The 25,365-nt window shown below is 39.4% G+C and overlaps 1 protein-coding gene across 1 annotated transcript in view; it reads left to right on the top strand.

Moving 5' to 3' along the window:
• The window catches only part of LOC119720599, a 41,051-nt gene extending 25,327 nt beyond the window's left edge, over positions 1-15,724 (top strand). The window contains exons 2-3 of the mRNA XM_038190330.1: positions 172-213; positions 14,679-15,724. Of these exons, the coding sequence (XP_038046258.1) occupies positions 211-213; positions 14,679-15,050 (375 nt within the window). The 5' untranslated portion in view covers positions 172-210 and the 3' untranslated portion in view covers positions 15,051-15,724. The remainder of the gene's footprint in view (positions 1-171; positions 214-14,678) is intronic.
• Positions 15,725-25,365: the final 9,641 nt, after the last annotated feature.

Here is a 25,365-nt window from a genome sequence, read left to right as displayed (position 1 = left end):
AAGAGATGGTTCAGATATTGAAAGTGCACCTACATGTAAATGTACGTCCTTGGTTACTTCCTGTATGTAAAACTGTAGGCCTAACAGTTCATCAGCAGAATAAGAAAACAATATCAGCTTATGGCAACAATAATGACAAGAACGTTCATTGTCTTTTTCTTTCCTCCGCAGAGCTCGCATCGAAGAATACCGGTAGGCAACCAAACGCTAATGGTAAGTTTTTTGTCGTTATTGTAAAGTCCGTGTTTAAGAGGATTTGTTTGTTGAGCAAAGAAGGATGCCCAAGCAACTTATGTCATTGCATTGTGACTTGAAAGCTTCATTTACCGAGGCCATTGACCTCTACCGTCGGCATCTGCACAAATTTGCTGTGTGTGCAATGTGCAGCGACAGGTTCAACGCAGTTCAGAGAGGTGTTTGCTCTTAGGATGAGGACGACGATGGGGTCTTTTTGGCCAATCGATACGTCAGCGACGATTTCGAGCCATCCCCCATCTTGCATCATTCTGCATCAATTATGCAGTGTTGTGGGTTTATATTATAGTGCATTATTAATTAGTCTCGCTAATGTTATCCAACGTGTTTGTTTCGTGGCATTTTAAATAATGTTTCCGGTATGGACTGCATCTCACTGGAGATGGCACTCGATGATCAACTCAGGACAGCTCTATAGAGGGAGACACATTGCGTACGCGCACTAGTTCACCGTGTATGGCGCGAAGTTTGCACAATTACATGTAATGTTCATTTGAATGTGCACAGCCTGTGTCGTCTTCGCGTTAGTGACAGGAATATGACAGAAATGCATTCGAGGCCCCCCCCCCCCCAACTCTCTGTTTGTAATGGAGTAAGGGTGTTCTTGTGCATATTCTACATGAGCATTGTATGTATTGAATTTAAGCGTAAGCACCCCGACGCAAAATACGTTGGTGAAGGGCAAAACCTAGTTTGAATTAAGCGTAAGCAGTTCCTGTATTTCGGTTCGAGGTCCAATTTCGTGGCGCTGCTAAGCACTTGATTTTCTGCTAGTGGAGCCATTGTCCATTACACAAACTGTGGACCATAAAGCAGTAAGCACGGCAAATATCACACAAATTTTAGAGGTAAAATTGCTTAAAATAGTGACACCAAAAAAAAAAAGAAATCTGCATACATGGGCATAGGAATCTATCACAGAGGCCCCTATCAATGGCGACAGCATTGTGCTAGCTATTGTTCAGATAATCTGTCACAGGGCAGTTGCTTTGTACGTGTACATGTATGTACCGTAGCGCGCACAGTGGTTTCTTCATTGATGGGGGCCTCGTGAGAGTTCAACGATCAAGGTTCTGGATTCGTCTGTCGTTACAAACTTTTTGGCTAATTTAGTAGCTCCGTGAAGTTGTCCACACATCTTCAAACGAACTCCAGCAAACCTCCCTTTCTCTGAACACACTGACCTTGCTGCTCCTTAATTTTCATGTTCATATACCGTCAAAATTTGGTTGTTCTTTTGCAATCAAAATAATATTTGAAGCCTTGCCACTTTTCGAATATTGGCAATTATCTGAAACCGTCATTGGCGACCGACCTTGCCTGTAGAACTGCAGCATTGATCGCTACCCGTTCACACTTCCTGTAATTTTTTTTTCTTCATGTGGTGCGCTCTTTAAGTTTTGGAGTGTCTTCTTGTCAGGGTTTATTAAGCAATATTTTCAGGCTGATTGTTGATGCGTAGATCTGCACGACAGCGCGGTTCGTTCACAGTTCATTGATCTGCGTGTTGCATCGTCCTTTTTTGGGGTCCTTTATTTCAAGAATTTTTTTTTCATCCATATGTCTTTATGCTCATTCGCAAATACGACCTGCTTATATAAAAAATGATAGTTACATGTAAGTCTTAAAAAAATGCAACGAAAGATCCTCTTTGGAAGTTTACATTATGATCCCCTTGGAGAAACCCCTTACTCTTTTTCCCCAGCCCCCCCCCCCAAAAAAAATATGGAAATGGCACTGCTGATGATGTTTGGTATTGGAAATATTGGAGAAATTCTATTAATTTTAAAGAATTTGTTCAAAAGAGTTGAAGTCAGGCAATAACAACTTTCCGTCATCAAAAGAAAATGTCGATCTCAGATCTTCTGTTTAATTACATCCGCCAAGGAGATGATGTTTTCATCTGCGTTTGCTTGTTGGTTGGTTGGTTGGTTGGTTAGTTTGTCTGTCAACAAGATAACTCAGAAAGTCATTGATGTATTTTGCATGAACAAAATTGGTCCTTGGTACAAGTACAAAATCCATTGGATTTTGGAAGTGATCTGGATCCAGGATTTTTTTAAAGGATTCTTCACCATTTATGCGAGTATTTCTTTTGGGTGTACTGACAATATGGCGGAGGAATTGTTTAGCCTTGGTGGAGGTTTGCGCTCTCTGAGTGCTTTCTAGTTTTGTATGTATTCATAATTAGAAGAGGACGTCATAAACAGCAAGAGGGGGGGAAAAAAATCAGCCAGCCTCATACTGTGTAGCTAGCTAAAGATAGCGTGCCGGCACGGCGTGTGGCCATAGCTTCGGTTGGCAGGGACCCACTATTTCCTGGAACTGTTTCTTAGTGCACGCAATTCAACCAAAGCATGTCTGGTCTGTGGGATAAGTTTTCATGCGCTTCTCTCTTTTTTCCTGGTAATATCTCTCTTTTTTCCCCCCTTGTTTATTTTTTTGTACTTTTGAATCCTTCCCCAGTTAATGGTGCATCTTCAGGGTTGTAGTGGTAAAGTAGATCACGAACCTACCTGTTTTTGGCCCATCAGGCCGGCATTTATCTCAGGTTTCAGTAGCACGAAACAACTGAGAATATTTCTATTCCCCCTGGATGGGATGCTCGTCCATCGTAGGTTATAGCTAATGCCGGTACCCATTTACACTCTTTGGTGGAGAGAGGCAAGTGGGGATTAAGTGGCTTGCCCAAGGACACAACATACGGCCAGCAGCTGGATTCGAACCCCTGACCCTCTGATCATGAGTTACGAACCCTAACCGCTAGGCCACACTCCCCCATCTTCAGGCTAACTGATGTCTTATATCCACACCAGGGTCACACCAGGGATTAGACAATTTTGAGTGATGAAAATCACTCCAAGTTTGAATTGAGATACTTTGAAAATGAGTCACTTCAGTCGAAATTTGCGTGAAAACCTGATCTGATCGATTGAATCAATTTCACTGTCAATCGTTTTGTCCCTAGTTCCAGTGGGACGGGGTGAATTTTCACTTGAACACCCAGAGTGAGTAATCAATCTTTGAAGAAAAAAAAAGTAGCCGTACATGTACATGCAACTCTAAACACCTTTTTCTGAAATTAGAAAGTGAATTTCATTACGCATTCCATAGAAAAATTACAGGAAAACATACGCTAGTGGCTCTTGGTTCGGGAAGACAATTAATTTTGACCATTTATCATGTGGTCAAGGACCTCTGGCCATTGTGCTAACGATTCTTGTTGACGTCAAGTCCAAGCGACGTTGAGCGCGCAAGAGTTTAATGTGCGTAATGACTTCGAAATGCGTGGACGGAGAAACACAATTTGTGGCTTTCACTCGTCGACTTTTAAACACGTAACAGCAGTTTTAGATACATGTATTTCTTGCCTTGCTGTTTTGTAATAAGTGACAATAGGTCACTCAATATCACTCCAGAATTAATTTAGTCGTGAACGTACAGTTAATACAATGCACATTTGGTTGATTGACACGGGTACGAAAAAAATAATTCTTTCGGGGCTCCATACTCCATTACTGAAGTGAATAACGAGTGTCCCTGGTGCAGTAGTGATAACATTTCCTCAAAAGCGTTCACAATTTTATGATCAAGTTGTTCTAATGAAAGTACTTCCATGTACTTTTAAAATAAACAAGACAACCCAGGCTTGGAAGAATGTTCAAGTAAATGGAGTACAATCAGTGGAGATGTGTATTTCCCCAAATATCATCAAAATGAATTCAAATATATAAATTTTGTAAAAAAAAATGGACATTAAAACCTAAAGGTGTTATAAAATCGTCTTTATCCACAAAAGATGTGCAGTAACTGTTGGTACTGACTGAATTGTTTCCATATTATGCAACTGCACGTTAGATTTGCGAGTGATAAATTGCAGTTGTGCTTTGAACAAAAAAAATCACCCGCGGGTGTTTCTTCCCCAAAGTTATTTCTGGAATACATCCATCAGATGTTCAAAAGACAGTGCGCCTGATCTATGCCGGTCTATCCCTGTTCGCACTGCTGTCTCTGACAGGGTATGCGAGTCAAGGATAGATGGCTTGCACTTTGAATCAACTTGCTTGCAATCTGTTGAACTCGCCCGTTCACTCATCAAGTGTTAGCTGTTTTTATGGGGGGGGGGGGGGGAGAAAGAGGTACATTACTTCCACATCGACACCATATGGGCAGTGCAAAGCAGATAAGTGCTTTGAATTCTTCTCCAGACGTTTCAAATATTCACTTTCGATTTGGCATTTTTTTTCTTCTTTTATTTTTCCATCTTCCATGAGGGCATCAGGGTCAAAGTTAATGACAAAATTATCAGCTATCCAGGAGCGGCAAATGCCATTCTTCATGATATTGGTATGCGTAATTACACATACCCATCGGCCGTCTGCTCGAGTAATGAGTTCGGGGCAATAGACCTTTATCATGCTGCCACCATTTCAGTCATGTTCCCTGTATCCAATAACAGTACCGAATGATAATTTTTGTGTGCAAAAAGGAACCAGACTATTTTTCCTTCCAGCCTCGCTTTGGTTACATTGATCTGAATGGGAAAAAATCAAATGGCTGCAACATGATAATGGTCTATACAGGACTTCGTCTTGTGCATTGTGAGCTCAGTATTCGAACGACTTTGTAATTTTTTTGAGGGGTGGGGGAGGGATGGGGTCTATACAATCAAGATGGTTTCATTATCTAATAAGGAGAGAGAATTTTTCATGTAAGCAGAACTTACTAATGTGATAGAACAGCAATTAGTCCGGGGAATGACAAGACACTGCAGAGGAAAACAAATCTTATTGACAAACTCACGTTCTGGCAGTTTACCACAATTTGCATGCTTGTGTAATCAACCCAAATCTTCCACAATCCTACAAAATCCACCAGGTAATTGCAGTGGAGGATTTTGTAGTATTGAGGAAGGTACAGCCCAGGCACTATTACTTTACATGGGGCTTGATGCCACTTGAAACTTCGTAGGTACAAAGAGTCTACGTGCCATTGGGTTATTGCACAGTGTGGGATTTTGTAGTATTGAGGAAGGTAGAGCCCAGCCACTATTACTTTACATTGGACTTGATGTGAGGTGTGCTCATTATACTTTTTGGGTAGCGCTGCCAAAGTTCCAAAAACTGGTTTTGAATCCGTCAGTGGCTTTACCGTGCTTGTCAAGAACCGGTTATATTTATAGGAGAATGAAAGCCAAGACCAGTCTTTGGACGAAGACTACAGGATGTTGGGTTTCAGGAACTTAAAGTGGTTAGCTCAACGGACCAGAAATTCGACAAACATGTTCAAGGCCAACAAACAGGAATTACCTATCCACCTGGTAGAAATGTCGAAACGAAGCATTCAGAAGTCATTCCATTCCATAATATAACTCACAAAAGAGAATCATCGGAATTTGAAAACAAACCCAATAATTTGATTCCTTTCCTGTGAGCTTAGCTCTAAAAAATTATAATTTTTCAAGTTCCCGTTCTCTGTCTACCATCAATCATCCATCAGCCTTGATATAAAGAGACAGTTTACCCTGCCCTACTTGTCTTCGGTTGCCGAAAAATAAACTGTTTGTTGCTCTGATCTGCAACTGTTTTTTTGTTTGTTGCGCATTTTTTTCTTCGGCAGATTATCTCCCATTACAGTCAATGGATCCCTCTGCATGTTGGGTTCATTACGGGTCCCAAGTTTTGCACATTTCGCATTGATGTATAGGTTTACCCTATGGTTTACCAGATCCATCATTCCTGTTGTGGACCGTGACTCCGGCGCGTTGCAGATCTCTTTCCCTCGTCCCGGTCCCTTTAATTAATGAAAGAAAAATGAGAAATGCATTGCTGGAACAAGGGAGATATTAAACTGTGGTTGCAAGGGCCGTGAAAACAAAATTATGTTTGCTATTAAAATGAAATGCTGTGTCCATAATTTTTTTTTTTGGGGGGGGAGGGAGAGCGTGTGTCATGTTTAACTGGGAAGGAGAATTCTTTTCTTGGTTCATTTCCTTTGCCTCCTTAGATATACACATATATAGATATTATTACCCCTGATTGTCAAGCCAAGAGTCACTTCAGTAATAAGAACGTCAAACGTTCTTTTCTTTCATGCGTGGAGTCAACCAATCAGATTCCTCGATATTGTTGTGTAATTCAATAAACCGTCATGCGACTCGTTAAGGCCAAGTAAACAAAACAACAACAGTTTTTAGTCCGCTGTTTTGGGGGAAAAATGAAGAAGGCGGGTACTTCCCCCCCCCTTTTGTTTCCCAAGATGGTGGATTTTCAAAGATGGCAGATGGATTTCTCCATTTTCTCGACTCTTTTACTGATACAAACTTGTGTCCAAAGGAGCCGTAACCTTTTCTACATAGCTACAATTTTGTTTGAAACAAATAAAAAGACAATATATTTGCAAAATATATTGCAAATGTGCTAAAAAGGCAGCAGGAAAAAGGAAGTGGGTGGGGACGGGAAACTGTTTTATTTTTCACTTGGCCTAATGCTGAACTTATCCTAATTCATTAAAGTAGTCAAGCCTCCTTATTTATGGTTCCACTCTGAAAGAAAAAATAAAATTTGAAAATAAACTACTCACAACAGATATTTTAGGATGGTCAGGCCCACATAACTAACTCTTTTTTTTTCTTTCTTAGACATCCACATTTAATTGAACCCTTGCTATGCAACCTGCAACATGAAACATTGTTTTGGGAGTGTCATTCATTCAGTTAATTAGAAAAGCTTGAGGTGTGTTGTCAAATGTCATGAGTAAATTGAAGTGTATCGGTGTCGGGGGCGACGGCATTGATAACAGGAGACCCCGCTGGCTGTTCTGGTCATGATGGATTAGAATGCATGCCATGTTGCCACTGGGGATTAATATCATTCAAGTTTTTTTCTTTCTTTCTCAATTTTTGATGGTGCCAACTGGTAGATCTTTTGAGTACCAGTTTCAAGGGTGTATTTTATTGGATAATTGTATTGGTTGAGCTTAAAAAATTGGCTGGAGCGCTGTTGTCCAATGGTTATGGTACTGTACCATTCGTGGGTTCGACCCTGACAGGGAACGTGGTACTTGTGTTCTCTGGTAAGACACTTTACTACAATTGCCTCTCTCCACCCAGGAGTGTAAATGGGTGCCTGTGAAGGTAGAGACCAAGTTGCGCTGATTTCGAGCTGCTGCAGAAAAATGGTCTCATTCATGATGAACAGGGATAATAATTGTAAAGTGCTTTGAAACGTTCAGTATAAAGCATTATATAAGCACCATGATATTATTATTATTATTATTATTATTATTCAAACCTGCGACCTTTGGAACACTGTCTGAGTGCTCTACCAACTGAGCTATCTATATAGACCACCTCGAGTTGCTCACGTAATTGGGCCCGCTTTCGTCCATTGCTGGGACATTCATTTGCCAAAACTTGAAAACTTTTTTCGCTTTGAGTGTACTTTTTGACAGTCACTGGATCACCTCGAAACCAAGCGTGAGGTCATCTGTACAATATCAGTCTAACCGTAAAGCTTAACACGTCACATTTCCTGCAGTCTTCCAATAATTCAATCGTAATGATGTAAATTTTTTCTTTTTCTGATTCCCTTCGTGTTGCCCAGGGGGGTTCCTAAATTCTCAACCTTTTGCTGTCAAATCTGTACCCGTACCTACCCCACTTTTTTGCCTCCAGTCTACCCTAGGCAACATCTCACAGCAGTTAATTATATCTTGTTGCCCCCCCCCCCCACCCTCCCTCCCTCCCCACCAATCGCCAGTCTTAATAAATTACGTCGCACCTCCGTCTGATGCGAGCCGCTTTGAAAGCCCCAGCTAGGGGATAAGTTCATAACCAAGCTCTCCAAGTCGACTTGGGTAATTTATTTCGCCCAGTTCAAGAAGGCGAAGCATGACTCAAAATGTTGAAGCCAACAGGCAGATATTTTTTTTATGTTTTTAAGTCACTCTGCTTGAGTTGTTGAATGCTTGCATCTGGAAAACATTAAGGATGCACTATTTCATCCAAGCACAGACACGCGAAAGATTTTGATTTCTGCATGACAGCTGGTTATCCTTCCCATCCCCCCCCCCCCTTTCCAAAAAGTAAAAATAAAAAAGATATAATCCTGAGAATGAAAGAAATGCCTATCAAAGCCGTCCGCCGCATACTTCTGTCCCACTGGTCTTCTCCGGGTTTTTCTTGTCTGTTTTTTTTTGCTATCGCGCTTGACAGCGTGTGAAAGTCGTGGCCTTGTTTCCGAGCAAACGGCCGTGGCTCCAAAACAACTCCCCGCGGTAATCTGCGCTCCTTGTTTCATCACGCTCTTCGTGATTCATGGACTCTGCTACCCGATGTGGCAGTCGCCGTTCGTTACTCCCCAGAATGCACAAATCTGCGATAGCGTTTCGAGAGCGTTTAATCCTTTTAAGTGCAGCGATACCCCGGCCCCCGCGCATGGCATCGGCAGCCTCGCTCCAGCTTGGACATCAATTTCACGATCGCTTGCGTGCCTGTCGGACTCATTTTTGGGAAAGGTCTTTCATTTTTTTTTTTTTTTCATTTTTCATCTCTTCAACAGAAGCCACTCTGTTTGTCGTGTGGTGATTTAGTGATGCAGATATGTTCCCAGGCTTATTTTTGTATGCAGAAAGCAGATCAAGAATTCCTAGGGAGTTGGATAATGCTCGTCCCGCCGCGCTGTGAGATTATTTAGTATCTTGGAGATTTGCCCTCCATAGGGTTTATTCATTACTGTGTAAGACGGTATCGCATCATGCCATTTCAATCAAGCACACAATCAAAAAAAAAAAAAAAAAGAGGAAAAGAAAAAGTACTTTTCGAGAGCAGGGAGTGAACAACCTGCATGTGCTGAAATACTTGATGACATCTCGATTCCCACACCGCATCGGTGGATTTTTCTCTGGACATCTGTCTTTTCCTGTGTGTCAGTCACTGTTAGATTATTAAGCCTCCTTGATTATTTTGTTATCTCATAAGCTCTCCTTCGTGTATTCTCACAAGCATCACCCCACGACTAGAGGCCTCCCCCCCCCCCCCCTTCGTGATACAATCTGAAACCTAATTTGAAAAGTCAAGAACTTGATTATAAAAAAAAAAAATTGCCGAAAACTTGTGGCTAACAATCCTCACTGCAACAGGTAACTGGTATACTGCAATACCAAAACTTACCCAAATCCAAAGCAGTATCTTACAAGACGTTACAAAATATTTAAAACTCTAGCAGGGATAATGTCCAATCAGTTCTCAGTTGTTTATTTCATTTTTAATTGATAAATGATTTATTGCACGCGTTAACAATCTTGATCTTCGTAGTTACATGTATTCAAGAGTTTGGAAGTTTGGATTCTGTTTCAGTTTTATCCATGCTTTATTCTACCAATTAGTAGAACGAAATGCAATCCTTGTTTTTGTCCAGTGGCAAATTCACAGAGTTACATGTACATCCACAGAAGGCTCTTTGATTCAACAGTACCCCAAAACGAAGTCAAAAGATGTGTATTACAAACAACTTACTGTTTCGTATTTTTCCAACAGGTCCCTAGACCTTTGGCTTCCTATATATAACTTTTCCCTAGACCCCAACAAGTAATCCCTTTCCTTTTTGTCCATGCATTTTTTCAAACCTTACCCTTTAAGCACCAATAGTCCCATGGCTTAAATCCTTCAAATTCCTAGCATCCATCGTCATGGCTTGAATCTACTGTAAATAGAGGGTTTCATTCACTCTTTTATGTGGGCTGAAAGTTTTGCGTTCTTTTGTAAGAAAAAGAAAGAAAAACAGCCAAAACACAATGGGCTTGCCCTTCCAAAGTTGACAAATTGTTGTGATTCCTTAAGTTGAGAAACCTTTTTCCCCTGAATGAAAGTGGCACAGGTCCGACTCGAGCCTAATCCAAGTCTGTAGAGAGCCCTGGCTTGTGAAAATAAAAAAGGCAACTGGAGAAAGAAATTCTGAACCCCTTCCGTTTTCAGTAAAGCTCCTTAGAAGCTTTCGGCGACTCTCCCCTTTACAAGTTGTCCTGGTGGCAAGGAGCTCACCCCAAAACCATTAATATCGATAATTTTCTTTCAACAAAAGTAGACACCAGAGAATTGGGGCCAGCATTATGCGTGAGCGCCCCTCTGATCTCAAAACCATACAAGAATCCCTTCTCAGTGGGAAAAAAGAAATTATGAATGCCTGGATACTGAGAGAGTTTCGTTTTGCAGTCACCTTGCGTGATCTTTGGAACAACTAGAAGATATTTGAAGTGTCGGCAAGGGTGGAAAAAAATAACAGATGACATCAGTCTGGACTTAGCACCATATGGCTACAATCTTATTTGAAGCTGTATATTTTGCACGAAGCAGCTATTAAGCCCGGCCATTGGGTGCAAATGGTCTTGCCATCTTGCTGAGAAATGACAGTCTATGATGACTAAAGTTGTGTTGATTGAAATATATGTAAGCCTCTCTCGGGCTAAATTGTTGAAGATTGCAACGTGGCATTCCCACATGTACAATGTATAATGCTGCACATTTTAATGAAAATACATTGCTGACTTTTAGCTTCTCTCCATCCTCGGATCAGTTTTCATGCATTCTTTATTCCATGATTCCTGCTTTCTTTAGAAAGCTTTTACATGGTACATGTCATTCATAATGTATCTCCCGGCATTTTATTTCTTCAATCTTGATGATTAAAAGTAAGACATCATGTAAATGCTAGCATTGGTATGAATTAGCCAGGGTTCGAAATTAGCGGTAGCCCGCTAGCCAAATGCTAGTCAAAACAGCGGCAGGCTGGTCAAACTATTCCTTACATGTAAGTAGCCCGGCTGGCGAGTCAAAATATTATTGGGATACGGCAAAGATGAACAGACAGGAAGAAATAAATCATTAAATTCAGAAAGCAAACCTCATCAATTTGTGTCTAGTGTTTTCAACTGTTTTAAAAGGTTAGATTATTAGATCTGTTTATTAAAAACACTGACAAAATTCCATCAGAATTGAGCCTGAATATGCACCATTTTGTATTTGAGCTAAAAAATAAATAAATATGGGCTAGTGAAAATGCCCGCGGGCTAGTTAAGAGGCTGTTTCAGTAGCCCGGCTGGCTAGTGAACAAAAAACTTGAGGTCAAACCCTGAATTAGCTTCTTTTTTTTAAGATTCCTGTCGAACAATCACATTTGATAGAAGCACTCTAATATGCAGTGCTAAGGGATTTAAGTGTACAAAAAAAAACCCTATACGATGTAGGCACAAAAGTAAAAAAAAAATTCTCACTTTGAAACGACACAAAGCTCATCTTCGCACGAAGAAACCCGGAAAGGCAAGAAATACAACATAATCCCAATAGCCCTCGCTTCGTCGTTTCTGGCTGGAATTTCAGACCCGAGTCTCCGAAATCAATAGGCGTTAAGGAACTCACATGAGACACATATACACACACAAATTCCTCGCCGCTATACTCTAGACTAGCCAAAGCACGGCAGGTTTTTTTTCTTTCCATCAATTTTTTTTCGCTTCTTTGCCCGCCCATTGCTGCACATATTGCATTTCACGTTATTAGAGTGAATGGCCCCCGAAACTATATACCGGAGGAAGGATATATTGATGAGCATAATGCAATAAGTCACAGCCTTTTGTCAGCAAAGGCTCCCTCTATTTGATTAAAGCGCCCCGGCAAACTGGAACAAGTTATGTATGTGGACGTCTCAATTCGGGCTCCGGTCTTCCCTATCCGACTGACCTATGCCTGCAGGACGGATAACCTTACCCAAAGAAAAGAAAAAACACTTTGTCTCTATTCATACTCGCCTTTCTAAAAATAGCAGTTAAATGTGTTGTTTTTTTCCCCCTACATTTTGTTAATCAGAAGGACAAAATGCATTACACATGATGACTGAAATGCGTTGGAAATATCAAGGGGATGGATTTCTGTTTGTTTTGGAATCATGCCAGTTTTGCTATCGGCAGTTTATTTTTACTCAAAATACAAACATTTGATAAGCACACGTGTACAGGTACATCTTTCCTATCTACGTGTTTTTGCCTTCATATTACACAAAGTGTGGTGCTTTAAACTATGCAGTGTTTACACACAGGATGCATGCACAGAATGAAACGATAATTAGTTACCCAATATTGTCGTCATGATGGAAACTTAAGTGCGACTTTCATTACGTTGCTGCCTTTGAAACCACCGCGAGTTGAAGGAACACTGACTCCCCCCCCCCCTTTTTTTTTTTGGTTCTGGAGAGCAGCCAGTGTTTTACTTTGGGGGCCCATCAATCTCGGTTGCCACCTGATACGCTCCAGAAGGAATCCTAGCAATTAAGATTCTCCTCGTTGTGATGTTTCACCTGAACGTGTTGGCAGGCTGCAGTCGCTGGTTTTCTCACATGTGCGCGGCTCGGGTGACCGAGAGCGTAAATCATTGGGGGAATGAAATTGGAATTTTTTGTTCTTTTTATATTATACAGGGGAGAGAAAATGTTGGGTATTTGAGGTGTCGGGTTCGGCGATGGGTGGCAAAGGTTCTGGTATGATTTGTCATTTGTGCGGTTTTTTTTTGGGGGGGGGGGTTGGCAAGACGCGAGAAAATAGGGCTCCGTGAAGTATTACTGGAAATCATGCGTGAATACCGCAAGTGCGAGTGTTTGAACCACAAAAGCAACACTGGTAATAATGTGTTGCATACTGTTACATTTAGCAGCCAACTCAAGACCCTGTGCTTGGTTGCATCTTGTTGCATTTAGCAGGGTATAATGCCAGGGCCCATGCAACACTATCCACTGTTGCAGTTGGTTGCATTCAGCAGGGTAACTGCTTAGTGCCAAGGCTTGTGTATACTGGCTTCACTGCGCAATGCAACAGAATCCACTGTTGCAGTTTGTTGCATTTAGCAGGGTTCTCATTTCAACCAGGTTGCATTTTGTTGCATTTGGCATGGTTTCCATGTCAGCCAGGTTACATTTTGTTGCATTTAGCAGGGTTCTCATGTCAGCCAGGTTACATTTGGTAGCGTTTGGCAGGGTTCTCATATCAGCCAGGTTGCATTTTGTTGCATTTGGCAGGGTTCTCATGTCAGCCAGGTTGCATTTTGTTGCATTTGGCAGGGTTCTCATGTCAGCCAGGTTGCATTTTGTTGCATTTGGCAGGATGCCCAGAGAAAACCTCTTGGGGGGTTAGGATTCAACGTGTTTTTAGAAACAGGATTGTTGGTAGAATGTGTCACCTGTTGTTGGCTGGATTATTAATAGAAGATGAGATCTCAATACTTGGAAGTGCAAAACCTGCTGTGGTGGTGGATTTGGTGCACGCGTTGTCGTGGTGTTGGGAAGGTATGTGAGTGTTACTCGGTGTGACCCTATGGCAATGCAGTCTTGCGCTACAAAAAATGATTAATGATATGACGTAAATGCTTCAGTTTATGCACAGTCCTCTGAACCCATGTACGCACACCGCTCCATGAACTTTGGTGCTTAAAAAAAACCCAAGGTAGCACGATATACATGTATGTGCGGCCACATTCTGTTTTCTCATTGGCTGTTCAAAACAGTGTCACTGGTGATTGGTTAATTTTTGTTTAAGAGTCAATGAGGAATGAAATAAAGTCGTTGTAGGGTTCTTTGCAGTTTTTCCTAACAACACATTACAGTCTAAGGGAACGATACATGTAATTACCCAAACTTGGCCTCATATTTGCTAGGCAGCGCATACCGCCCTCTACATCTTGCGCGCATCGCGATAAGTCAGCAGCAAGGCACAATGTTTGTTTTCTCAGACGAAGTTTACAAAAGAACACAGTTTTTTTTTCGTGTCGCACCAGTAATGACTTGATGACATTTTGCGACTGTTTTTCCCCGGCACCGTAAATTGCTAGAGTATATCTTTGGGGTTCGGGGTAGTAGCGAAACGTGATAAAAATACAACATCTATGGAATGGCTCTGCAGTTTCTCTTTGGATTGTGTACATTATGACAGCAGTGTTTTGTCAGAGCGGTTTGATTTGCGGGCACGATCATGTCTCTCCCCTCAGTCAACCCGTAGTGTCAAGACCTCAGCTTCAACACGTCAACTCCGAAGGATTGGCTCTGTCCAAGGAATAAGCATGTTCAAAATGGTGCTGTAAATCAGGGCCGTGTGTTCAGCTGCCATGGAATTTGATCCCTTGGCTTTTGGACAATGTATACATATAAATGTGTCAGCGAGGAGCCTGTTGTTTTTTGGTTCAAGCACAACACAAAAAAGACACTTTCCAAATCATATCTCTCTAGATTTTTTCCAAAGGTGTGTGGCAATTTAATTAATTAACCCTAATAATCCCCATCCAGTCAAACTCCAACACCAGGGTTTGGTGTATGTAATAGATTGGTCTGTTGCAACTTTCTTCAATTTTTTTTTCTCCCATTTTTGGCACGATTTCCCCTCAGAACAAGTACCATACCAGGAGCCACGGTAAGCCCCTCCTGGACTCGCACCAGTTCTGGGGCCTTCAGACCATCGCCTCCTCGCCGCGCGACACCAGTCACACTTCCAGCATCATGATCACACCTACCTCAAGCCCGACAAAAGAGCTGGACCCACCGGCTCTGACAAAATTCTTCTCATCGACGGCGGCCCCGGGCCCGCAGTACAGCCTGCGCTACAGCACGCGCTGCCATGACGGAGAGAAGGACCACGAGAACGGCGCCCTCAGCAGCGATGATGAAAATGCTGACGATTTAGAAGACGGAGTGGACTCGGGTATTTTTCCCCTGGACCCCAGCAATGAATTAGACGTTGACCAAATTGAACAAAACTGACAAAAAGGGGCGTGGCAAAGTCTTTTTTTAATTTCCTAAAACAGTAGGTTTTTTTCTTTCAAGTTCTTAAGTCGCAAATTTGACAAGAAAAACATTTTTAAAAGTAAAGGTACAGTTTATGTTGTGTCCAACAAAACACAGCTTGGCAACATGCACCTTTTCTTCCGAAGAATTTTTAATTCAAATTCCAACAACTTATGGGGGAAAAAAGAATATGTCCCAAAAAATTAATAAGAAGATTATCGAGAAAAAAAATTGAGTTTTGGTTGTTTACGTTTTATCTTGCTTGCTGTGTGTTCACACTTAAAAAAAAAGTAGTTAAAAAAACAATCAGACATCGTTTCTTTCTTTAGAATGAAATTTTTAATCCCTGAATGAGTTTTGCGTAAACGTTTTAATGTTGTAACTTAATACATGACCAAATAGAGTGTGATTTTTTTTATATGTGCTATATATTTATTTTGTATCGTTTGCCTTTTTTTTTTTTTTATAATACTGAACATGGACTTTGAACATTCACATGAGATTCCAGCAACAGAGGGCGCTATTTCATGTCAATTCTGACGTGCTTACATGTGCATGTACACAGAGTGCAATGATGCAAATCTGTACCAATTTGTTTCCAAAATTGTACAGATTTTTGGCTTGTTGCCAACCCAACCCTAAAAAAAAAACCCCAAAAAATTGTCTCTTTGGAAACTATAAAATAAATCAGACAAAAAAAATTGGTCTCCTGACCAAATTCCTTGCCGCTAAAATATTGTCCCAACCAGAATAAAAATAGCAGCGCCAATGATTTGACGATTTTAGGTTTCACTTTAGATGCATTCATTTTGTTTATTTGGATTGGGTCTAAAATCCTTTTCATTTGCGCGGCTACGTGCCAGTTTTATGAACTGTCTGTGAATGGAATGGAATTTTACTTTTTCAGGTGCTAAATTTCTGCCATTTTTCACTGTGAATAGACTCTGAAACAAACTGAAACCTTCAGTTTTGTCAGGTGATTTCTGAGAATTTTTTTTTCTTTCTTCCCCCCCCCCCCCCCCCCCCCCCGGTTTCTCATCGGAAATGACAAATTATACCTTTTCTTTTTCTTTTGTGAACACTTCCCGTTTTACATCATTCTTACACATTTTTTCCAAAGAATTGAATTCATGTTTTTCCCCCAGGCTTGCAAGCTTGAAATGAGTCCGTCGACTTGCAAATCATGTGAATGTTCATAGTCCATTGAAATGTGTGTGTACATTACGGGATCATGTAGATACTTTCGGTATTGTGGAATACACCGCAAAAATGTGAGCCTCTTGAGCAGCATACCAGTTAAAGAAGACATGTGTTTACATTACCCCCGTTTAGCAAGAAAAATATGTAGTTGTGCATTCACGCTACGTAGGCATAATCTAAATTGTCCATGTAATCTGCCGTTAATAGCCAAACATTTAGTGCGGCCCTTTGAGCATTGCGCATGAACCGTTCAATGGGAAACCTGTTGTTAGGACATGCACCGTTTTAGCTGTTCAAATTTGCATTAATTTAATTAACCCTCCTTTTGTTTGATCAGTCACAGACAGTCAAACGTTCAATCCTGTTCCCCTGCCATGCCTTTTACACAGGCTAGTCGCCAACAGTCAGATTATAGTTCTTGCAAAGGCACTGTGACAGTCAAATTCAGTCAACAGACTGAAGCAGGTGACTGGTAGGCACAGCTGGCTTATCAATCTCCTACAGTCAAAGTATAGCTATATCCTGTTTCATAACAATCACAGCCAGTCGATCCTGCTTTATGATGGCAGGGTGCACTCAACTCTTAAAAACAGTCACTTGATTAATTTTGACTGCTGGGCTGGCCTTTTTGAAATTGCCAGCCAGAGAAAGAGGGTTTTTAAGGAACATGCATACATTTACATGTTCAATATTTTTTTTTTTTACTAAGTCCCTATATTTGAAGTGTTATATTCACGCTCAGGTACAGATATCATGCGCCCTACAAGTTTCATGCAGTGCTAGCCCATGGGCCTATCTGCTTTGTGCGTTACCACCTGAGGGCGCTGTTTGACACGAGCCAAGCGTGGGCACTATTTTACTGGTAATGCGAATAAGAAATGGCAGTATGCGTAAGGTCAGTTTTATACCTGAACGGACTCCTAAGATCTTGGGAAAAATCACAAGGAGAGGCCAACGCTGGTAATGTCAGTATATCCACGCGGCACACACTACAGAATTGTTGGCTGCTTTCCAAAGAACCCCGCCCACTGAGGGGCATAAAAGCCAATTGCACTGTGAAAAAAACCCTGTAATGCACACTGTAGGATTATCAGTTCGTACAGTCGGGCCATAAACAGTAATCCTGGCTCAGTGCCAATGTCTGTACATCTATAGATAATTCATTGACCTGTGATATAGGCGCTGAGCAAATTAAAGGGCATTTAGTCACAAATGTGGACTGAGGGACATATGATATTATTGCCGAGTCCTGTAAACAGTTGCACTGTCACAAACCGGTTTTGTGATTTCTTTTCATTGCCCGCAAAGTTAACATTTCCAATGATTGCTCAAGCGTCGCAAAAATGACATCAATAATTTTTGTGAGCACAAGCATGAAGCAATTCGAGCTTGAAATGCAATGCGACAGACTTTTTTTCAGAGGCATGTATTTCTGTATTCATAGATTTTATACAGGACCATGTAGTTGGAACCCAAACTGATGACCACTCGCATTGTACATGTATGCATAGAACCCTCATCAATCTCACTCCCGAACTACGCATTGAAAATTCTTCCAACTTCAAGTCAATTTATCATTCCTTCGTTTGTCTACAACCCCAAGTCTGTACATGATCCCATTGGCTTTCCAATGTCTTTTTTTTTTTTTTTTTGTGTATTGGCATTGATTTGGTGCATTATAGTAGTCTATATATAGGACGAGCGAGCTATGAGAATCAGTTCGTAGATAGCGTACATAAGCAGGGCAGTTTGCAATAATTTTACGTTGGCTTTGTGTGTGTTTTGTGTGTGTTTTCCTGTTTTTCTGTTGCTGAATCTGCAAGAAAGAAAAAAAAGTAAGTTGAGAAACATTTTCTGGACAATAGAGGGCGCAATTTCATGCAGGTGCTAAGCCGAAAGTAATGCTGGGAGAATTTGCCTGCCGAGCAGAGAACCGGTCGCTCGCAGTGTACATCTGTTGACATTTGGCTGGTTACCTGTCTTCGGTAAGCAAATACATGTATTTGATACGGTGCTTAGCAGGCCCTGCGGGTGACTCTTTACGTGACCTTAAGTTTCTTTCAAGGAACTTACAGAGAGGGGAGTGACCAAAATAAAACACTTTTTCTAGTGCTTTGTTTGCAAGGCACTTAAGTGGGTTTGCCTGAACGATCAACCAGGCGACTATCTTTATCTTCTGAGATGAAGTATCACTCAATACAAATGGACCTTGAATAGGGGGAAAGTTTAAATATCTTACATTTCCACTTCTGAGATTTGAAGTTTTGAGGGCAAAACTGTTGAATGCTTTGAATCGGAATTTGGACAAATTGATTTATGAAAGTCTATATAGAAAAGCAGCATGATTGGCAGGTACATTGGGAACCAGACATGGACAGTACCAGTAATGCATTTCTGGTAATGCCATGGTGTGGTTAGGGTCGGCGCCAGTCTGGTTGGTCATGTTAGGCCTGAGTCGAAAGAAGGAAAAAATGTTGCAACCTGAAGCCACTTTTTCTTCATATATCATCTCATTGAAGGTCAGTCATTGCAAAGATGATGATAAGACAAGAAACATTTCCAATTTTGTTAGGAAATACATTGAAAAATTCTTGACTCTCCATAGACTTTGTACACAAGGTTGCAACATTTTTCCCTGAATTTTTTTAATGTCACCCCAACCATACAATGTTTCTCAACTTAAAAATAATTGTTTTTCTTGTCAGAATGTGTAATGTTCCTTAAAGGTACACTTAGGAGTGTTGTGTGCGTGTTCCGTGTGTTTTAATTTGGCAAAGTTTTAGTGGATTGTGTTCGGCTCTACAACATCTATTCAATCTTCCTTCGGTTTCCCCGATAATTATAACTTATTTCCAATTTGTGCAAAATTTGATTTTGTGGCTTATGAAATTAGTAAAAAGGAGGTTTTTAAAGATACTGTTAAACAATTAAGCTGGGAAAATGAAGAAAATAGCAATGCTTTCATATTTTAAATCTTTTTCAAAGGTTGTCTGATATACCTCTACAGGAAGAAGTAAAACTGAATGAATTTTTAGTAGGAATGGGATTTCTTCCTATGACCGACTTTTACTCGCCTTTTTGTTGTTCATTTCCTTTCCTCTGCTGATTACAGATTTTGCCAAATAGTTATATTTCCCAATCGCTTAACAGTAAAAAAAACAACATGTATTTATGAAATTAATATTTTTGTTTTGTTTTGCAGTGAAATGGCTAACGAATGTTGAAAAAAAAAGACAAACATGTACATGTAGGTTAAACAACTTGCATTCCTCTAAAATTAACAGTTTGCTGTTCAAGAGATATTTTTTAACTTTTTAAGATTGAAACTTTAATTCTGTATAAAATAGGCACAGGTTTGAAACGGAAAAATGGTCATGAATGGATTTGATCACATGACGTGATTTTGGTCATATGACGTGATTTTTAATCACATGACCAAGTCTTTGAGCATGTGACCTCTATGTAAATACGTCCGAACGGGAGCCGGTGTTGGCTTGGGGGACTGTTTTGGCCAAGATTTGCTTGAAGCAGATGATCACCTGACCAACCTTGTCAAGTGCGGTCATGTGACCTTGCCATGTGACCCTGTAATTGTCATTCAGGTCATATGACCCGACTTTGTTCAAGTTGAGGTCATTTGGTTTGTTTTTTAATTTTCAAATTGATGTGATTTATGTCGAGGGTCGGCAGAAAAGAGGAGTTCAGATAAAATTTTGTCTTACAAATATTTTTTAATTTGGAATAGAATAGAAGTTGCCACTTCTTAAATGTAAGGAAGTTGAAACTTCCGACGGAAGTTCTTATAAATTGCTGTATTCATGTGAAGTGAGTTTATGTATTTTTTTTTCCTTCATAAACTCCTGAATAGTTTTTGAAGCTATTATCAGCAGATTCTCTTGATTTGAGAGAACTTTTTGCAACTGCAGCAGCAAGATTTAGGTTTTTTTTTTTTTTTTTTTACACTTAACAATTTGTACACTTTATAGGAAGGGATTTCTTTGACTTTTGTTGTTTTGTTCTTTTTTGAGAAAGATAAAGTTGGTGTGGATATATTTGTTCAGTTGTGTATATATATTTTTAGGAAGACGTTTTTAACTGGTGCGGTTCATTTGGTTTTGGGCTGGACTGGCTGCGATCAGACATTGTCCGCTGTGCGATGATGATGATGATGATGATGATGAAGAATTGATAAGTGCTTGTTATCTGAAAATATCGACACATTTCATACTGATACCAACAATTCAGGGTTTGTCTTGCCTGCTTTATAATAGCTTTTTATCGATACTTTGATTGATATTTGGAGGACGGTAGATCGCGTGATAGGCGTTGTTCATTCCAGCAGGTTATTTGGGGGTATTTTTTTGAGTCGGTCTTTCAAGCAAAAAAAAAACAATACAAGACAAAAAAAAGTATAAAAATGAAACTGGTAGATTATTTTTTACTCTTAATAACAGTTACTGATGTTTTAGCTTGATGAAGCAGTATTATTGTAATGGGAATTTGTAGGGGATGAATAAGTAAGCGAGGATGAAAGGAAGGTAGCCTCTTTTTCTTTTTTTTGGAAGACCTGTTAATTAATGATGAATAATTCAATGTTGAAAAATCTTAGTCACACACACAAATTGTTAAGAAGTGCACATAATTCTGTGGTGTTAGGTGCACTGGTGTGTTTATAAAAGTGCACTTTTCTTCAAGTTTTAGGCTTAAACCCCTAGAAAAGTACAGCCTCCCCCTGTCATTTCTAATTAGATTTTTGTTCGTTTAAAGTTTTAACGAAGAAAAAAAAAAGAAGAAAAAAAAAAAGAAAACAGAAAATAGCCAAAAGTGGCGGTGACATGTTTGATTCTCATATAAAGAATGCCAACTGCTGTTGGATCAAGTTTAATAGATATTTTTTAACGGATTTCCTTGGAGTTTAAAAGGCACAGTTTTCCCCCCTGTATAACGATTGTTCAGAACTCTCTTGGAAGAGGTTAATGTTGAAATAATGACTTCCAATTTTGCCGAAAACATCAGTGATTTCACTTTTTTTCACTGTGAGCTGGGCTTTCCGAAATGTTTGAGGAACGAAGATTCTGGGTCCGTTCTCTGTTTCAGTGCTGCTGGTTGATTTTTGTCAGCGAAAGGGCGCGATCATCAACTTGCCCCAGGCTGTAGTCTCGATTCAAGCTGGGAATTGTTAAGATTCACAGTTGTCAACCCCTGCAACCAATGGCTTTGTATGATGGCTTGGCATCAAATCCGACATTGCCATCTTGAGTCGAGACAACCCTGACTGTTTCTCTGGCACAGCTATAGGAAAAGAGATCTCGAGAGACCCGAACGCCAAGAGACATGTTGATTTTTCACTCAAAACAATGTGTCAATTAGAACTGGAAAAAAACAAACAAACTATGTTATCCAAAACCTCGTCAGTGTACTGGTACGCCATCTATGGCTTCATCTCTTTATGCTTTCAATTTTTCTCGTCATGCTTGCATACCAATGACTTGATAAGCTCACTATTTGTCGAAATGGCTTCAGAATGGTGCTGACTGCACAAGCATTTTTTAAACGGTGAGAAACAAGAAGAAAATTGTATTCAAATCTGGAGTTGACCGGTCCTTCTTGCCTTAACACGATAAGGCAGCGCTGTGCCTTTAAAACCCCAGATGGGCTGATCGCCTGTAAGACTTGTATATACATTTTTGTGGCTTTGATATTAAAAACAAAAAAAAAGAAGAAATCTGAGATATAGTATTCCCAGACACTTTTAGTCTGGCTCCTCTAGTTGCCTTACTTGATACCTTTTCTGCACATCTAGTACCCCGACTCACTCCTTGTTATAGAGACAGATACAGAGCACTTTGATAACAACAAATTAACTCTGTGTTAAATTGTAATCTTACGATGAAACTGATGAACTTTTTTGAACAATGCATGACAATTATTAGTGTTTTACCATACGGGTGTTGATATTAAGCTGAAATCTTACAAATTTTTTGTAAAAAATAACAAAGTTACTGTCTTTGAATACATTTGTATAGCTGTCCTGTGGAAAATAGGAAAGGAATTCTAGAATTCAGACTCGAATCTTACAAAAAGAACTTGTGTACAATTCTAGATTTGAATAGGAACTTATTGCATGAATTGTATAAAAAAAAAATTACTTCGCATTTAGTTTAAAACAAAAACTGATGAATTACTGTATGCATGGTTAAATGTTTCATAATTGTTCACCCCTTTTTAAGATATTTCTGCAGCTTATTCAAGTGAAATCCCTTCTAGTTAAAACAAACAATAGTTTCCTCCAAAAAATGTATTTTTAAAAGGTATACGAATTAAGAGTTTTGCATTCACTAATGAAATGAACCCATGAATTCCTAAACAAATAATTAGGTAATTACGTCGTGAGATCTAGTGTTATTATTATTGGGAGAATTTGTTTCACACAAATATAAATTGTGTCGATTCCCATATTAGGCGTACATTACTATTGTTAAAAAAAAAACAGTAAAGAAAGTTTGTTGTCCAAATGTACGTTAAAAAAATTACCCAAGTCAAAAAATCTAATGGTAGCTTTCTGTACTGAGTTTTAAAACCGTATAAAAATGTTGCAGTGATAGTGGTTCTTTTTCTTTAGAAAGTCACAAAAAGTGCGTCCACACAAATGTGCTGCTTTTAAATATAATTTGTCCGTTGTACAAAACCCTTATTTCAACGAGTTTCACAGCAACATGTGCTACCTATGTGATTGGTTCACTAATTGTTCTCTGCTACTGACAAAAAAAAAACTATTTAAAATTTTGTCTGTAAGTGTCCTAAAAAAAACATATTTCTAAATTTTTGTCATCCCAGACGACACATGTTTGGTCTTTGTTTCGTTTGGTATCGGCAGTTATTTTTATTTAGTCCCGTTCAAAGCAAAATATTTGTTTTAATTCTGCAAATTTTACCAATTGCAATAAATTTTATTTTTGCCTTTTTTTGTTTAGCCTTTGGGCTTGATTGCTTATGAAGGAAATGGTCATGTTTCGTTTTGGACAACAATAAACTTACAAATGGTTACATTTTCGGTTGCGATATGTGATCGAGAGCAGTACTACTGAATTCTGACATAAAGCAACTGCTGTTATGTTTTGAAAAAGTTCATGCTATTTTTTTTTTCCCAGATTGTAAGTTTGATTTTTGAATTTGTGATTTCAGCTGCCAGTTTGGAACAGTCCTGGCACGATAACACTTCTATCACGATGGCCCCCTTCAATGGTGTAAGCATTGTGCTAGGTATTGTTCAGGTCGTCCATAATGGGGCAGTAGCTTTGCACAATAGCAGGCATAATACGTCCACCATTAATGGGGGCCGCGTGTGTGTACAGTGGTCACATGTCCAGATTTGTCTACAGTAATTCACATTGATTTTAGTGCTTTTTTAATTTGTTCATTTAATTCGTTGCTTTTCTTCCTAAGAATTATTTCTGAAAGTTGTGGACCAATGTTTATGTCAGGTTGTTGAAAGCTTTTTATATGCATATGAGATCATTTCGTTTGAATTAAAAAAAAAACAATTTATCTGTTTTTCATTTTGTAAATCCACAGAGAATTAGCCAATTGTTTTGTTTATGTTTGCACAACAGGACCGTATTTTTAAAAAATTAATTTTGTTTTGCCGTGTTCTGATATTTTTATTTTATTTTGTATTAAACTACCTTTTTTGAAGTGAAATAAATCTGCAAGCTCAAAACCATTGTATTTTTTAGAAAGAGAAAATTTTTAAAAAGACATCGTTTTCAAAAGTAGTCATTTTGTTTGAGATCTTATATGCACCTTTAATACAGATATATTGGTAGAGTGTGATTTTCCTTCTTTTTTGTTTTTTTAAAACTAACTTCCCTAAACTAAAAAGCAAAGCTTAAAATGATCAACGATTATGCCATCCATAGGGGATGCTTGGGATTATCTTGGTTTTCGGTTAAAAAAAAAGTGCTTAATTCAAAACTGGGTCGAAAGAGTTATGGACTTTGGAAAATAAAAGGCATTTTATGCAGCAATTTTTACAATGGAATGTGATAAAATTGGGCTGAACGCTTGCAAGAGAAAATAAAATGGCATCCGCCGACAAGAATTAGAAGCTTTTTCTGCGGTGGTGTGCGCATGCTGCACGCGTTCCTAAAGACAAGACGTGCGCGCATTGTGGTATTCCTATTGGTCGAAGGAGCCCGGAGAGCGTGCGTACTCGCGCATGCCTTGCGCCACCGCAGAAAATGACTGCCACTGGATTTGTCTATACTGATAAAAGATACCCAGTGACAAAATAATCTGTATTTATTTTTTGTTTGGTTTTTGCCGTGTCAAGACTTTTGAGCTTGTGTAACCTTTGAAAGTTTTTTCTTTCTTTCAAATTCCCGCTAATTCTCTGAATTATTTCAAATGTAAGTTTACTTGGGAAACTTATCCCTGGGAAATTGTACAAATAAGCGTAAGCCCATTGGAAACAATATGGATATGTGCAGCTATCTTGTTTTGTTTTAAATTGTAAACTCCACACAAGATGATTCAAATTCATAAAGCACAAGGCACTCGCACCTGTAACTGGAATATTGTTTTTCGAGGCATCGTTAAACTTCTGTTAACGAATTAAGCCCCTTTATAATACACTGTAGAGTTTATGCTTCTTTAATTGATTGAATGGCAGTGGGATTTGCTAGTCGCTTGCTCGAGCTCATGTTTTTATTGATTGTGGAGAACGGGTACAGATAGAGTCCCATGTTTTATCCCTAAACTTGTATGGTTTAAATCTTCCCTTTAAATATGTATTGGAGCGTTGTTTGTCCATCAAACAAAAACAAAAGACGACAGTTGTTCTTGGAATGGGTAATAAAGATGCTTAGACATGTTTTTTTGATAAAAGAGTTGATCTTGTCATTTGTGCTTTATTTTGGATGGTATTTATTTTTGTTTTTGGGTGGGGGTTGTAAAATTTCTTAATTTCTATAGAGCAATATACACAAGTTTTAAGAGATATATGGGTAACAATGATAATGCTGGTCGATATATCCCCTAAAAAAAAGGCGAATTTGATAAATTTACATTCTTGCCCTCCCCAACCACACCT

Source organism: Patiria miniata, unplaced genomic scaffold, assembly GCF_015706575.1.
Source record: "Patiria miniata isolate m_02_andy unplaced genomic scaffold, ASM1570657v1 HiC_scaffold_9, whole genome shotgun sequence".
Taxonomy (NCBI): domain Eukaryota; kingdom Metazoa; phylum Echinodermata; class Asteroidea; order Valvatida; family Asterinidae; genus Patiria; species Patiria miniata.
The sequence above is the reverse complement of the archived record's forward strand: the minus strand, read 5'-3'. Positions and strand labels throughout refer to the sequence as shown.